This window comes from Syngnathoides biaculeatus, chromosome 22, assembly GCF_019802595.1.
Source record: "Syngnathoides biaculeatus isolate LvHL_M chromosome 22, ASM1980259v1, whole genome shotgun sequence".
NCBI classification, from domain to species: domain Eukaryota; kingdom Metazoa; phylum Chordata; class Actinopteri; order Syngnathiformes; family Syngnathidae; genus Syngnathoides; species Syngnathoides biaculeatus.
In genome coordinates this window covers 4,494,567-4,510,977 of record NC_084661.1, presented here as the reverse complement: position 1 = coordinate 4,510,977, position 16,411 = coordinate 4,494,567, and the positions used below count along the sequence as shown (strand labels likewise).

The following is a 16,411-nucleotide window of genomic DNA, read 5'->3' as shown; positions in this document are numbered from 1 at the left end:
ATTGCTTGATTTACAATCCCGAAGGTATATACAGTATGAAATAACAGTTGATCTCACCACGATGCTTAAATGGCTTCTCTTGAATTGCTCTGTTATGTATAATCATTGACTCACCTCGGGCTTGCACGAGTGCATACTACTTAGCTATTAGCTAATTTAATTGGGCACTTGGAGCTACTACTGCTATCAGAATTTTTGCCTTGTTTATCTAATACAATATGACATGTATCAGAGAAGTCAAGATAGTGAATGTTCATACATGGGGATTGGGGAAGAAAAAGTTGATATACCCTACAAAACTTAAAATCCCAGAATATTTCATTTCCAATGAAAACTCATTAGAGGCAAGACCCCCAAAACCCTGAACTGAAAACCCAAACTTTTTATCTAATTATTTCAAATGAAAATTAGCTAGAAACAAATGTATCTGTTTTAAAACAAGGCAATGGGTCTGACTTGGTAAGATTTTGAGTTTTGCTGTGTGGATGTTTATTTTCAGTTTTTAAAAAATGCTGGCAGTATCAGGTTACTTTCACTGCCATAACTAAATGTGTGAAATCTGGTTAAATGCTTGTTTATGACTGAACACCTGTTCTCAAAACTCAATACTGTTTTCAAAAATCTGACTTTCAAACATATTCGACTTTAAAAAAATGTCAGCCAGGTGCAGGTGAGAGTACGAATTTTTTTTTAACTGATCTGCCTGTGGATCTCGGCCCCAAGATACTTGAACTCCTCCTTTTGCGGCTCTGACCCATAGAGTGCACTCCCCACTTTTCCGACTGATGACCTTGGCCTCAGATTTGGAGGTGCTAATTTTCATCGCAACCGCTTTGCAGTTGACGACGAATCCTTCAAGCAAGAGTAAGGAATCGTGGCTTGATGAAGACATCAGAACCACATGACCTGCAAAAAGTAGCGATGCAATAATAATCTCACCAAACCAGACCTGCTCAACACCCCGGCTGTGCCTTGAAATTCTATCCATAAATGTAATGAACAGAATCAGTGACAAAGGACAGCCTTGGGGGAGTCCAAACCTCACTGGAAATGAATCCAACTTACTTCCGGCAAATTCTGACACTGGTTGTACAGGGACCAAAAGACCCCTCCCAGGGAATCCAGCCTGCCATAGTTCCCACACAGGATTCCCTAAGGGACACAATCGAACACATGAAGACTGGTTGGTTCAATTCCCACACACCTTTGAGGACACTTTTGTGTAGAGTTAGTTCACTGCTCCACAGCCAGGGTGAAAACCACACAGCTCCTCCTGAATTTGATATTTGACTTACTGATGGTTCCTCCTCTCCAGAGCCACTGAATAGATCAAATCAGGGAGGCTGAAGAGTGTAATCCCCGTATAGCTGGAACACATCCTATGGTCCCTGCATCCTAGCCTGCCAATCCAGATGTACTGTCCAAAAGGCATGTCAACTAGAAGAGCCCCACAACATCCAGTGAACTCAGGGCAGAGCTCATCAACCACCTAGAAGTGTTTTAACCAGCGTGGTGACCTCATCCCAGGGATAAAATAACCCAGCTCAGAGTCTCAGACACTGTGTTCTCATGCGAAGGGGTGTCAGTGGAATTGAGGAGGTCTTTGAAATATACAGCCTATTGATTCACAATATCCCGAGTTAAAGTCAGTCGCGCACTGTACCAACTACCCACATTGTTGATGGTGCATTGATTCCCACTCCTGAGACAGCAGATAGTGGACCAGAATATCCTGTAAAGGTTACATTCCACATCCCTAGATCAAGTTTCTGCAGCCAGGGATTGGACCACTTTGGACCATGACCCAGGTCACTACATACCCATCTCTTGGCCACTGCCACAGGTCATGGGAAGTGAGGACCCATGTTGCCTCTTCGGGTTGTGCCCAGCCAGGCCCCATGGGTTTCGTCCTGGCCACCAAGCACTAGCCTTCGAGCCCCACCTCTAGACATGACTCCAGAGGGGTGCCCTAGTGACCCGCATCCGGGAAAATGAAACTTAAGTCCTTTATCTTTACCATAACGAGGGGTCATTTGAGCCGTGCTTTGTCTGGTTCCCCACCAAGGACATGTTTTCCATGGGCCATAAAGTCCCACACTATTTAGCTAGGATCACTGGAACACACAAACACCTTCATATAATGAGTTTCAGGGAGCAGGCAATAAAAATGGGCATTCAAAATACAACAGTACCTCGGTTTTTGAAGGTCTCTATTGTCGTACAAATCGGTTTTCGGACAAAAATTGAGATGTTTTTTCTTTGGTTTTCGAACGAAAATTGGTATTTGAACGCTCCGACCAGCTGACTCATGATGATTTATTGGACTTTTGAACCCGGCCCTGAAAAAAAACGGCGCCGCAACCAGTTGACCCACACACTCCTCTGCATGCTGACGTGTCCCGGGGGTGACTTTTTTTCTTCCAATTGAGCAATATTAACCCACGATCATGGCTCCAAAGAAGGTAAGTGGAACTGCTGGTGCTGAAAAAAGGAAAGTGGTGCATAAAACTGTTGACTTCAAGAAGGATTCGAGAGCCGAATACGAATCTGGCGTGCATGTTTCTGATCCACCGAAGAAGTATGGCATGGCGAAATCGATGATTTCCACCATTCTGGTAACACAAGGATGTCCTCAAAGCAAGTAATGTTGCTCAAGGAGCAACCGTGTTAAGCAACCAGAGGCCACAGATCTTGAAGGAAGTGTAAAAGTTGCTTCATATTTTCGTAAATGAGCAGCAGTTAGTGGGCATAGTGTTGGCGAGGAAGGGAGGAGATTTCGTCTGATGAGGCTGAAAGCAGGAAGGATGTCTCAAGTGGCTATATAAAAGCGCTCCGCTCTAAATGGAACATCCATAATTTTGTAGAACTCCATCACCCTAACAAAGTAGAATGTTGTAGAGCACTGGAAAATTTCAATGACGTTGTTATGAGCCACTCCAGGAAGGTGCTCAATAGATGGCAGAAACAGTCTACATTAGATTCTTTTTTTTTTTAAAGGGGCAAGTCACCCTCACCAAAGACATTTGAAACAGTTGTTTTGCATTGCTTTTTTCTTTTGTTCCATTAACTCTACCTCGAGTTGCAAGACACATTTTTTGTACGTTACGTACTTTCTGTGCAAATAAAAAACAGTCTGTTTTTCCCCCTCATTATTGCTTGTTTAAAATCTTTCTGCACTTATGTTAATAAAAAAAAAAAAAGGTTTACAAGGCTGGAGGCCGAGTCACCACAGATACGGCAATGCACGCCTAGCATACTCTACTGCTAAAGCAAAAAATAAATATATTTCTTAAATGATTTAATTATATAAAGTATTTAAACTATACACATATTTCTACTATGCAGTTTATTATCAGGAAAAGCTAAAAAAAATACTTTAAAAAAATATTTTTTAGGCTTGGAATGCATCATTGAATTTTCCATTCATTTTAATGGGAAAATGAGCTTCGGTTTTCGAACGTTTTGGTTTTCACCGGATTCTGTTCGAGAACCGAGGCACCACTGTATAAAGAACAAGGTAAAAATGGAAACATAAACAAATTTCCACTATCCCTTTATTACCTCGAAGAATCGCTTCTTTGCAAGAGCAATCAGCTCTTTTTCACCAGGAACACATATGTTAAGTCCTATGGGCAGGAGGCGCTTCAGAGTTGCCACGATCAGACTGGTCTGCAATGAATATCGGTCTCCCTTTCTCCTCAACTTCTTCCTCTCCTGGTAGGAACCTATTCCCTTTGGCAACAGAGGGACAATATCTACAAGTTGTATATGTACAATAACAAATAATTTTGCCTCTATACACCACTGAATTAAAAGCACAAATCATGATGTAAATGACATATACCTTTCTGTCTTATTGTGTGAGGAAATGCCATGAATATATACTTTGCGTGTGTGTGTGTGTATATAAATATATATATATATATATATATATATATATATATATATATATATATTTTTTTTTTTTTTTTTTATTTTATTTTTTTTCTTAGCCGCATATCCTCACAAGGGTCATGGGCGTGCTGGAGCCTATCCCAGCTGTCAACAGGCAGGAGGCAGGGTACACCCTGGAGAGGTTGCCAGCCAATCACAGGGCACATAGAGACAAACAGTCACACTCACAATCACACCTATGGGCAATTTAGAGTGTTCAATTAATGTTGCATAGTTTTGGTGGGAGGAAACAGGATTGCCTGGAGAAAACCCACGCAGGCACGGGGAGAACATGCAAACTCCACACAGGTGAGGCCGAGATTGGAGCAGGTACCTCAGAACTGTGAGGCCAGCATATATATAGAGACAGAGAATATTTTGTTTCTGAAATGCCTTCTATATTCTCTACATATTTTGAACATTATCACATACCTTTGACATCTTACACTTGGAATCTGAGATGAGGAAGGACATATTGTTGATTTCATTCTGAACCACAAAATTCTGTTCCTCTCTCTTGAAGTTCTATATGTATAAGGGAAAAAGAGACATATTTTAAGGGAGAGCTGCCTAGTTCACGATGTGAGCCAACCATTGTTCATGTTTTCACACCCTCCTAAATGATTTCCTTACATGAGACTTCGCCCAGAAGATGAAAACCTCCGCCACCATCTGGAATAAAACCTCTGCCTCTGGATTAGACTCTTTTAGCCATGTGGCCCTGTCAGTAAACAGTTTTAAGAAATTTCATTACATTACAATTAGGTTTAGAGTCCATCCATCCATTTTATGAACCGCTTATCCTCAAAAGTGTCACGGGAATGCTGGAGCCCATCCCAGTTTTCATTAGACAGGAGGCGGTGTCCACCCTGAGCTGGTTACTAGCCAATCGCAGGGTACACTGAGACAGACATTTGTTGCACTCACATTCACACCTATGGGCAATTTAGACTCTCAAATTAATGCATGTTTTTGAGATGTGTCAGGAATCCGGAAGGCCTTCCGCCTTCAGCCACAGGCGTGTTGCTGGGATCTGAACCCCGGTCCTCAGAACTCTGAGGCCAACGCTCTAACCAGTTGCACCACCGTGCCTCCTGTTTAGATTCCTTCTTTCATAAATAACAATGAAATACTTATTGTATGTGAATATTACAGTACACTAAATACATTTTACAGTACATTCATTCATATGGCAGAAACACCAAATGCATTTTACCTGTTGTAGTCGACAAATCTTATAAGAAGGGGATAAAAAGCGTAGAGGTCTCTGACAAGAATAGAGAACTGGTCCATGTTGAGAAGCTCAGTTTCTGATATCTCACCCCTCCCCTCTGCCTTTCTTTGTTCCTCATCCACCAGCACAACAGCTGCTTTCTACATCACAAGATTTGAAAAAATGAAATGAAAACTGTTGCAGAAAAGTATTTTCCAACTTTCCAGGGGGCTTTATATTAAGTGAGTTTTGGGGTGTCGTTTTTGGACCCATAAAATACAGTGGTACCTCTACTTCCAAAAGTCTCTAGTAACAAAAATATCAGGTTACGAGCCGCCTCCTTGGAAAAATATTGCCTATAGCAGGGATGCTCAATGTGTCAATCGCTATTGACCAGTCGATCACTAGGCAGTTTTGGGCGATCACGAGATGGCGTGCCAAAAATAAAAATTAAAAAAAGACAGCCTGACGTCTTTTTTTTTTTTAACATTTTGGAACACACAGAAATTTCTCAAACAAAGACATGCTGCTTGACCACACACTCTCCTGTCTAGTTTACACCGCCTCCCTCAGCTCTTAAAGGGGTACACTCAGAATTAGAAATGTTACAGTACTCACACAGCCCATCAATGTAGTTTATAAGGACAGCGCCCAACACCACTGCTTGAGTTAGCAACACACTGTGGAGAACGTAGAGCAAAGATGAGATAGACATGCTGCTGATGTTTAATCTCGATAATAATTGAAAAAGTAAAAAAAAAAAATGCTGTGTCTTTAGGATGCCATGAATATTGGAGTATGTGAATAATAGAAGAAAAAATGGTGAAACATGATGATATTTTCTCTTTTTCGAGTGAGAATGGTCTGGTCTAAAGCCAAAGTAGAAAGTGCTGGATGAGATGGTGTGAAGTGTTAAAATTCCACTTTGGCACAGCCTGATCGAGAATGAAAGCATAGACAATACAGTGCACAAAAAGCTAATTCTGTATTTTAAATATAGGAGGCAACATAACATTAACCTTAAAACTGCTTGAAAGCATCATTCTGCTTTCAACGTGCATTGCTACAGATATTTTGCAAGCAATAATTCAGTTTTACACCAAGAAAAAAAGACAAAGGATATCATGGTGGATTAAAAAAAAATGAAAAAAGTTGGAAGCAACTTTTGAAATATAAAGTTCATAGTTGGATTGGTTTGGTTAGCAATGTATTTTTTTCATTTGTTGATATTTTCATTGTAAGTTTGCAAAATCACAAATAAAATTGTTCTTAAAATGTTCTGATGGGAATGTAAATTCTGTACTCTGAATCCTTTAGGGAGCCATGTAACTTTAATGACACTGATCTGACCACAGTGCATGCATCTGATGTTGGTCACAGTGGTCAAAGGGAGTGCTCACGGCCTCAGTGTGTTTGCTCAGACATCAAAAATTAGAGGGAATGTTGACGTTAACCTATCATCCATCTCTTTGTTTGATCCAGGTGTGGCTGATACGTCGATCGCATGCACATAAAGGCTGTCTGCTTGAAAAGTAGATCTTGGAGTAAAAAAAAAAAAGTCTCCTGTACTAGAAATAGTCAGATCATGGAGGGTTGACTTTGACATGTCCTCCTTCACTTTTGAGTCCCTCAATCCATCGCACCGCCACCAATAAGGTAAATGATACACTTTTACATTGCTTTAAATTCATGCAATGTTTTATTGTTAGAATGTTGGATGGCACAGCTAGAAAGTGTTGGCCTCACAGTTCAATCCTGGCCCCGCTTGCGTGGAGTTTGCATGTTCTCCCCGTGCCTTTGTGGATTTTCTCTGGGCACTCTGGGTTCCTCCAACATCCCAAAAACATGCATTAATTGGAGACTCTAAATTGCCCTTTTGTGTTCATTGACATTTTCAATCTAAGTTTTCAAAAACACAAAATTGTTCTTAAAAAATGTTCTGATGGGGAATGTAAATGCTGTAATCTGAATCTTTTAATGAGCCATGTAACTTCAATGGATGACACTGATCTGACCACAGTGCAGATTCCCCCTGGCTACTTGAAAAGTAGATCTTGGGGTAAAAAAGTCTGCGCACGCCTGGTCTACAGTTACAAAGGAAAATTCAGGATATGAACGAAAAAAAATAGGCGCTTGATTCATCTCCCCAAAATTCCATCGAACGTAATCATTCTGTATCTTGGTTTTTGTGGCCCGATAGAGCTGCTCTCTCATTGGCTATTGCCGTAGTATCTTCCGGCCATCACAATGGCTTGGAAGGATGTCAATCTTTACCCATGATGCTTTTTGTTTCCCATGGACACGTGAACCAGTGCTTTCACATACTGTCACAAGTTAGCACACTTTGGAACAGTACAACTTTTTTGTGAGTTTTGTCATTTGTGTTTTTATTCATCTTTCTTCACCATGGGCCCGAAGAAACTTTAGTGGAATTAAGTTGTGTGCATGTGTACGTTCGTACATATTTTCTCTCGGCTACCAAATGTTTGCCTTCTCCTGTGTCCCCCATGATTCCTTTAGCCTGTCACTCTTCTTGTCTCTTAGCATAGCCACCCAATGCCAAAGGTAAATGAACATAATTTTTTTTATTCTTTACATAATGTACTTTGAATGCTCACTTCGGGGGGGGGGGGGGTCTTGCAACGGATCAGGCTATTTACATGTAAAATATGCTTCTGCTTACAAAAAATTCACATTATGAAATGACTTCCACAAAGGTTTACTCATAATTTCGTAAGTAGATGTACCACTGTATATAATTTCTGTTTTGTTCATGTTTTTTGCGAAGGCCCTGCTAAAGGTAATTCACTGATTTTAATATACAGTAAATAAGCATCAATTCCAATGTTGCCTTTACAATGCCTAGTGCTCTGGCACCACATGAAATAAATGTATCCTTTCACCAAAGCACTACTCACTTTTCGGAGTTTCTTCATGAGAGGCAGAAAGTGGGTCTTGAGCAACTGGGATTGGGCCTTGCTGATGATTGATTGAGAAAACACTGAAGGAAAAAGACGGGGTTATTTATCAACAAGTTTATCAACAAGTTTATCTAAATCCTGGGGCATATTTCAGAAAGCATGTAACGACGCAGTGCAAGTAAACTCTAAACCTAACATTTTCAGTGGCAATCATGTATTTTAAAGGTCACTTTATACTTCCACGCTTTCCTGGTCGACAACGCCCACATTGCATCACGTGACCTATGCATTGCCCTGTGCAGCATCTCTGCATATCTTACTGCGCACACGTCAAAAAAAGTATCTGCTCGGAGAAAACCGTGGACATGATCTCTTGTAATTAGTCCATTTTAGCTGTGATGATGTACTTATTGTTCCCCCTTGCTCCACATACCATTGTCATCGCTGCCTTCTTGATCAATTTTGCAGCATAAGTAAATATCATCGAGTCATTTAGATCCATTTGTTTAAGCAGACATTGTTCCACTGTCACCATTGTTATTGATTTTGTTTCTTGTTACAGAAAGTAAATTAAAAATGGCACATGAAATAACCAAAAAGTTTGAAGGAAACCCCACCCTGTGGCGTACTAGCCAATAACAGCCCAAGTGACACCTCTTGACTTGGAGAACAACTGCAGCATATCAGGTGTTAAAAGTCACCCTTGCAGTTAAATACCTGTGAACTCTCATAGAGTTGGTTCATGGGCACAAACCTCTCGGAAATCAAAGGCAAATTCCATAGGATTGCTTGTGACTGATGTAGAAGTCGTTCTTCTGAGCTCAAATTATTTTTATTAAATTATGATAGACCGGTGGCACAGTGCATCAGGTGGTAAAGCGTTGGCCTCACAGTTTTGAGGTTCTGGGTTCAATCCCGACCCGCCTGTATGGAGTTTGCATGTTCTCCCCGTGCCTACGTGGGTTTCCTCTGGGCACTCCAGTTTCCTCCCACATTCCAAAAACATGCAACATTAATTGGTCACTCTAAATTGCCCCTAGGTGTGATTTTGAGTGCAGCTGTTTGTCTCGTTGTGCCCTGCGATTGGCTGATTCAGGGTGTACCCCACCAACTGCCCGTTGACAGCTGGGAAAGGCTCCAGCACTCCATTGTGAGGATAAGCGACTAAGAAAATGGATGGATGGATAAATTTATATTGTTATGGTGTGGTAGTGTAGTGTGTAGATCACACAGTGAGCCAACATAGTTGGACGGCTATATCAATCACCGTAAGAGGGGTCATAGAATGCCAGCGGACCGCTAGTCTTGCCAGTATCGGCTCTATCCAATACTCCACAACATTGCTTCATGTGCGGCGCATAGATTTACACAATCAAGACACTTTCTCTCTATGTGCCCTCCAATTGGCTGGCAACCAGTTCAGGGTGTACCCTGCCTCCTGCGTGTTGACAGCTGGGATAGGCTCCAGCAGTGCCCGCGAACCTGGTGAGGATAAGCGTCAAAGAAAATGGATGGATGATCTGTGCTTTGGAATAGTTTTCTATTGGAATTCTGTACTATCAATTATCTTGTCATGAATTCTTAACACTGCTTATCCAAGGATTCTGGACCCTGTCCCTGTTAACTTCAGCACAAGACAGAATATGACCTGAACTGGTCGTAAGTGAGTAACACCGCACATAGACAGTAGACATGGAGAAGCATTCAAACTCATATTGATACTGTCATTCAGTGGCAAGTGAACCCACACTGCCAGCACCGAAGTCAGGCAAATGTTTAGTGCCTGGAGAAAACTCGCGCAGGGATGGGGAGAATATGCAAACTCCACACAGGCGGGGCTGGGATTCAAACCTGGGTCCTCAGAACTGTGAGGTGGACGCTTTAACCGGTCATCACCTGTTGCACCTGTTCTCAGACATTTGTAATATTTAGAATTATTGATCACTTAAAACTATGCATAATGCGTGAAGTGAGACAGACAGTATTCTACCTCCTCACTGGCAGTTAAACTTTAGAAATGTATTTTGGTCAATAATTGCTTAATCAATTAGGATTATCCATCCATCCATCAATTTTGTTAGCCACTTATCCTCATAAGGATTGCGGGAGTGCTGGAGCCTATCCCAACTCTCAACGAGCAGGAGGCAGGGTACACCCAGCCAATCGTAGGGCACTTGGAGTCAGACAAATCTCGCCCTCACAATCACATCTAGGGGCCATTTAGAGTTTACAATTAATGTTGCATGTTTTGGGGGTGTGGGAACAGTAACGATCGCTGGATGAGATATAAATCAATGAGGTCCGCTGATACATTTCTGTCACCAGCTATTTTTCACTACCTCATTCTATATTTAATAAGGAAATATTACTAATGGCCATTGCTTCAGTCTCACACGGTTTGTTGAGACCTCTTCTGCAAATACATTGTCATCATATACTGTACGAAACTAAAGGTATTTGTACTGGTTATAAAGGCTATGCAATGACCGGCTTCGATTGGAGGTTTGGATTGTAGTCCACAGTTGTGATTCCACACAAGCACAGTTTTCACGTTGTACGTGCCAGTGGCTTTGCCACAATTTTTTTTGGCCAACCCCCTGGCTCAAGCTATGACATTCTTACAAAGTGAATTATGATTTCCGGCCAACGTACAGTAAGTATATTGGAGTCTGACAAAATAACCTTATCGGTATTTATCCCTTTGTCATTGTGAGCTGGAATGTTATTTTAATGAATAAAAAATGTTAATCTGTCATTGTTCATCTTTACTATGTTCTGTTTTGAATGTTCATTCTGCACACTGTTAACCACATATAAACAATCACTCACACTCACTTTCACATATATGGGCAATTCAGAGTCTTTAATTATCATAGCATGCATGTTTTTGGGATGTGCGAGGAAACTGAAGAATCAGGAGAAAACTTACACAGGCACAGGGAGAACATACAAACGCCACACAGGCAGATCCGGGATTTGAACCACACAGTCCTCAGAACTGGGAGTCAGACGCTCCAACCAGTTCCCCCACCGTACCGGCGTAACTTAACTCTTGTTGTGATTTTCGTGTCTGAGTACTACAGTCGGTGTCTACCTCATTTACTACTCAGCTGTGTTTTGTGACAATTCTTTAATTATATATATATAGTTGGACTTTCTTTTCATTTTCTTTCCACATGTTGTTCCGGTTTCTTACTTCAACTTACACAATGACATTAGATATTGAAGTGACATGCTCATTCGTTTTTTCCCCCATTCTTCAGGGACTAAGAGGTGAAATCGGGTGTTGATTGTGTTGTATTGATGTTCATTAATTGTTATTGTATTTTTGTTTGTTGTAGATCTGTATAAATAAAATGTCAACCATACATGTGTCTTCATTAAAAACATGAAACTACATTATTTAAAACACACTGGATCATAAATGTACTGAAACAATCTGTGTTGTTGTTTGGGGTAGTAGAGTAGTTGGATTTCCAATGGATCTTAGGCAAGCGGATGCAGCACCGAGCTGATCAGCTTGATGAATGATTAAAACATCGTGTGGTGGTAATTTTCATCAGGGCAATGGAACTTTTATTGATAGGTCGACGTCTTGGAGACATATTGCCAATGAGGAAAATCTCTCCCTGCAACATTAGGGAGATGTAACTTTTGATGATGGCCTGATGTGAAATGCAGAAATACATAACTAGCCCAATGTACGGTATAGCTGATGTAAATACTCATAACATGGAACAATATAGAACTGGTTGGGCCAATAGTATGGAGGAAATGCAAGTAAGTAGCAATGCGTATAAAAGTTGTAGTTATAAAACAGCACGACAAGGTATTCTGGGATGCATTAGGAAACCTCATGGTGCCTTCATCTCCATGACCATCACTGTGAGGCAAATTAATTAATGGTTTATTGGTTTCACACATCTTTCACACGTCCTCATGGGTTGACTTCCATGTTACTCAACCAGCACACACCTGCCTTTTATAGGCTTGTGTAGACATTGTGGCTGATGACCTCACAGGAAAATTAATAACAGGATGTGTATAAAGTATCACACATTGATAATGAACTGAATATGAAACTTGATATAAGTATAACAATTTCATATCATATATACATAAAAAATTGCAGTAACTAATTGGGTGCTCCTTTGTGTATTTTGTCTATCGCGGTGGGTTTCTGAAATGTAACCACCACGATAAATGAGGGATAACTGTAATTACAAAATATAAAATAAAAAAAAAAATGAAATACGGCATGTGTTTTGTCCTAAATAATTTGTAAATTCAAAAAAGATCTAGCTGACCTGCAGTTTAACAGGAGATTTTGAAACAATCACACACATAAACAGATACAAAGATGTACACTCAGTGTGTCAACAGGATTACCCGCTACTCTTTTCATCCAGGATCCCTCATCTATCCCTAAATTGTTGTAGATGATCTTCAAGATGTTTCCAAGTAATATGTTGATATGTTCAGAAGTCACAGATGTACAGCAACTGTCAGCCTGGTCTGGGTTATTCTCTGGCCCGTGTTCCCACCAGTGAGACATGTAGCTGCACAAAACTGGTAAAACCACCTGTATAAATACAAAAAATTATAAAAGAAACTGCTGAGTATACCACTAGAAGGTACATTTACTCAATAAAATGTTTTGAATGCTTGATACAGTGACTGGGGTCCTATTTAAGATCAGTTATTAGACAAATCAATGATGACATACTATACCTCCATGACATGAGGCACTTGAGTATATTTCATGCCAGACTGTGCCACATTGATGATCTCTTCCAGAGACCTCTCCAAATTTGGAATCATTGGACAAATGTCTACGACCTGGCTGGGCAGACCAAGATCTGGAAGAGCAATTTTTTTTTTAAATGAACAAACCATACATGGGTTTGAAAATAATGTTTTAACAGTGTTCTTGCCAAATGATTTATAACATCTGTTTTGTTTTCTCTTCTCCGAACCCGAAGAATATATTTGTCAACTTAATGATTGATATTAATCATTGGGAAATTGATATTATTTTCATGCATATTGTACAAAAAGAAAACACTATTACAGGGAATTCAGCACACTGGCGCAGCAGTATAGCATTGGCCTCACAGTTCTGAGCACCGGAAATCTTGTCCTTGTCTGGGTGGAGTTTGCATGTTCTCCCCAAGCCTGCATGGGTTTTCGACAGAAACTCTAGTTTCCTCCCACATTCCTAAAAACACGCATTAAATGGAGACTCTACATTTTCCCAAGGTGTAATTGTGAGTGCGACTGTTGGTTCTCCATGTGCTATGCAATTGGCAGGCAACCAGTTCAGGGTGTACCCTGCCTCGTGCGCAATGACAGCTGGGATAGGCTCCAGCACTCGTGTGCCCCCTATGAGGATAAGTGACTCAGAAAATGGATAGATGGATAGATGGATGCATGGATGGATGGATGGATGGATGGACAGACGGCTGGACGGATAGATGTGACAGGGAGTGCTAGAGTCACACTTTGAACATCCCTATTCATCATACTCTGTCACTCAAAATTTTGGATTGGATTTTCTGGTTCTGAAGTCATATTGTGGCTATTAGCATGAGGTCAAAAAGGGAAGATTAAGCCAAAGAAAAAAAAATCAAAGTAGACCAGCTTGTCTCGAGAATAAGATAGGGGTACCCACGACCAACTGCCTATATGCGAGACTTTTGCCCTTTAAAGAAATTAGGAATTAAAAAAAACCAAACAAACAGGCACTACAGAAAATTGTTCAAGTGTGAGAAACAGTGAATTTGTGCAAAATTGTGAGGCAGATGTGATTACGAGTCATGTACCATGCCATCATGAATGAAATCATGTGGAATGGTATTGAAGCATATTGAATGATAATAGAATTATGTTTAATGATTCAAATGAAATTGAATGAAGTGGAATCAAAGTGAATGATATGGAATGAAGTGAAATTAGATTAACAGATTGAAGTTAGAATGGTTTTAACAAGTGGAAAATGGGAGATAATTTAGAATGTCATAAAATAGGTAACTTGTGGGTTAAAAAAAGTTGAAAAATTTGGGGAAAATGATGAACTGATGACACATGGGAACTTTTGGAATATGAAAAATATGTAATAGTTGTAATAGTTTGGACAGGTCAAGATATGTTGGATGAGGATGGAATAATGAGGAATATGTCCTGATTGGGGGAATTTTGCTTGTATAAAATAAAAAAAAAATGGGTCGAATGCAGAAATTTTGCTGTATGGGTATTTTCGAAATGTTAAAAATATTTTGAAGATGGAAAGGTTCATGTCAATTGAGAAAATCAGGAGGAAGGAATAGTTTACTGTAATTTCTTGAAAATGCGCAATTTTTTTCCAAAAATATTTTTAAAAAGTCAATAGAGTGCATTATAATTAGGTATGAATGAAAAATAAAAAATACAATCTCATTGTTTCGTCGCATACAGGTACATTTTCTTCTTTTCCTTTCGGCTTGTCCCGTTAGGGGTTGCCACAGCGTGTCATCTTTTGCCATCTTAGCCGATCTCCTGCATCTTCCTCTCTAACCCCAACTGCCCTCATGTCTTCCCTCACCACATCCATAAACATTCTCTTTGGTCTTCCTCTCGCTCTTTTGCCTGGGAGCTCCATCCTCAGCACCCTTCTACAAATATACTCACTCTCTCGTCTCTGAACATGTCCAAACCATCTAAGTCTGCTCTCTCTAACCTTGTCTCCAAAACATCCAACTTTGGCTGTCGCCCTAATGAGCTTGTTTCTAATCCTATCCAACCTGTTCACTCCAAGTGAGAACCTCAGCATCTTCATTACTGCTACCTCAAGTTCTGCTTCCTGTTGTTTCTTCAGTGCCACTGTCTCTAATCCATAGATCGTTGCCGGCCTCACCACTGTTTTATAAACGTTGCCCTTCAACCTAGCAGAAACTCTTCTGTCACATAGAACACCAGACACCTTCCGCCAACTGTTACATCCCGCTTGGACCCGTTTCTTCACTTCTTTACCACACTTCCCATTGCTAACTATTTTGACCCCAAGTATTTGAAGTCATCCACCCTCTCTATCTCTTCTCCCTGAAGCTTCACTCCTCCTGCTCCGCCCCTCACATTAATACACATATATTCTGTTTTACTTCAACTAATCTTCATTCCTCTCCTTTCCAGTGCGTACCTCCATTTTTCTATCTGTTCCTCCGCCTGTTCCCTGCTTTCACTGCAGATCACAATATCATCTGCGAACATCATGGTCCAAGTGGATTCCAGTCTAACCTCGTTTGTCAGCCTATCCATTACTACTGCAAATCAGAAGGGGCTCAGCGCGGATCCCTGATGGAGTCCCACCTCCACCTTAAATTCTTCTGACACACCAACGGCACACCTCACTGCTGTTCTGCTGCACTCAAACATGTCCTGTACTATTCTTACATATTTCTCCGCCACAACAGACTTGTGCATGCAGTACCACAGTTTCTCTCTTGGTACTCTATGATAGGCTTTCTCTAGGTCTATAAAGACACAATGCAGCTCCTTCTGACCTTCTCTGTACTTTTCCATGAGCATCCTCAAGGCAAACAAAGCATCTGTGGAGGTATACATACAGGTACATAGAATGGTAAAAAAAAAAGGTATACATATAAATTTTTGATATTTGATGTCTTATGTTACACATTTATATATTACGGTAATAGGTGCTACCAACCTGAATGCAGCCCTATGGGGGCACAAACCAGTGCATTCTGTAGGCCGGTCCCAAGCCCGGATAAATGCAGAGGGTTGCGTCAGGAAGGGCATCGGGCGTAAAAACTGTGCCAAACAAATATGAGCGTTCATCTAAAGAATCCCATACCGGATCGGTCGTGGCACGGGTTAACAACGCCCGCCCCCGGCACTGCTAACCAGCAGGGCGTCGGTGGAAATTCAGCTACTGTGGGTCGAAGACAAAGAAGAGGAGGAAACCGGATCCAGCGTCAGAAGAAAAAGAGGAATGCACAGAGCCTACAACTGAGTGTAGGGACTTTGAATGTTGGGACTATGACAGGAAAAGCTCAGGAGTTGGATGACATGATGATTAGGAGAAAGGTTGATATTCTGTGCATCCAAGAGAGCAGGTGGAAAGGTAGTAAGGCTAGAAGTTTAGGAGCAGGGTGTAAATTATTCGACCACAGAGTAGATGGGAAGAGAAATGGAGTAGGGGTTATTTTAAAGGAAGAGCTGGCTAAGAATGTCTTGGAGGTGAAAAGAGTATCAGATCGAGTGATGAGACTAAAATTTGAAATTGAGGGTGTTATGTATAATGTGGTTAGCGGCTATGCCCCACAGGTAGGATGTGACCTAGAGTTGA

General features: G+C 40.8%; 1 protein-coding gene across 1 annotated transcript in view; it reads right to left on the bottom strand.

Moving 5' to 3' along the window:
• Positions 1 to 16,411, bottom strand: part of ryr2a (ryanodine receptor 2a (cardiac)) — a 407,989-nt gene that overhangs the window by 156,764 nt on the left and 234,814 nt on the right. Inside the window, 7 exon segments of the mRNA XM_061810997.1 lie at positions 3,562 to 3,732; positions 4,366 to 4,458; positions 4,567 to 4,654; positions 5,150 to 5,307; positions 8,065 to 8,147; positions 12,457 to 12,649; positions 12,799 to 12,926. Of these exon segments, the coding sequence (XP_061666981.1) occupies positions 3,562 to 3,732; positions 4,366 to 4,458; positions 4,567 to 4,654; positions 5,150 to 5,307; positions 8,065 to 8,147; positions 12,457 to 12,649; positions 12,799 to 12,926 (914 nt within the window).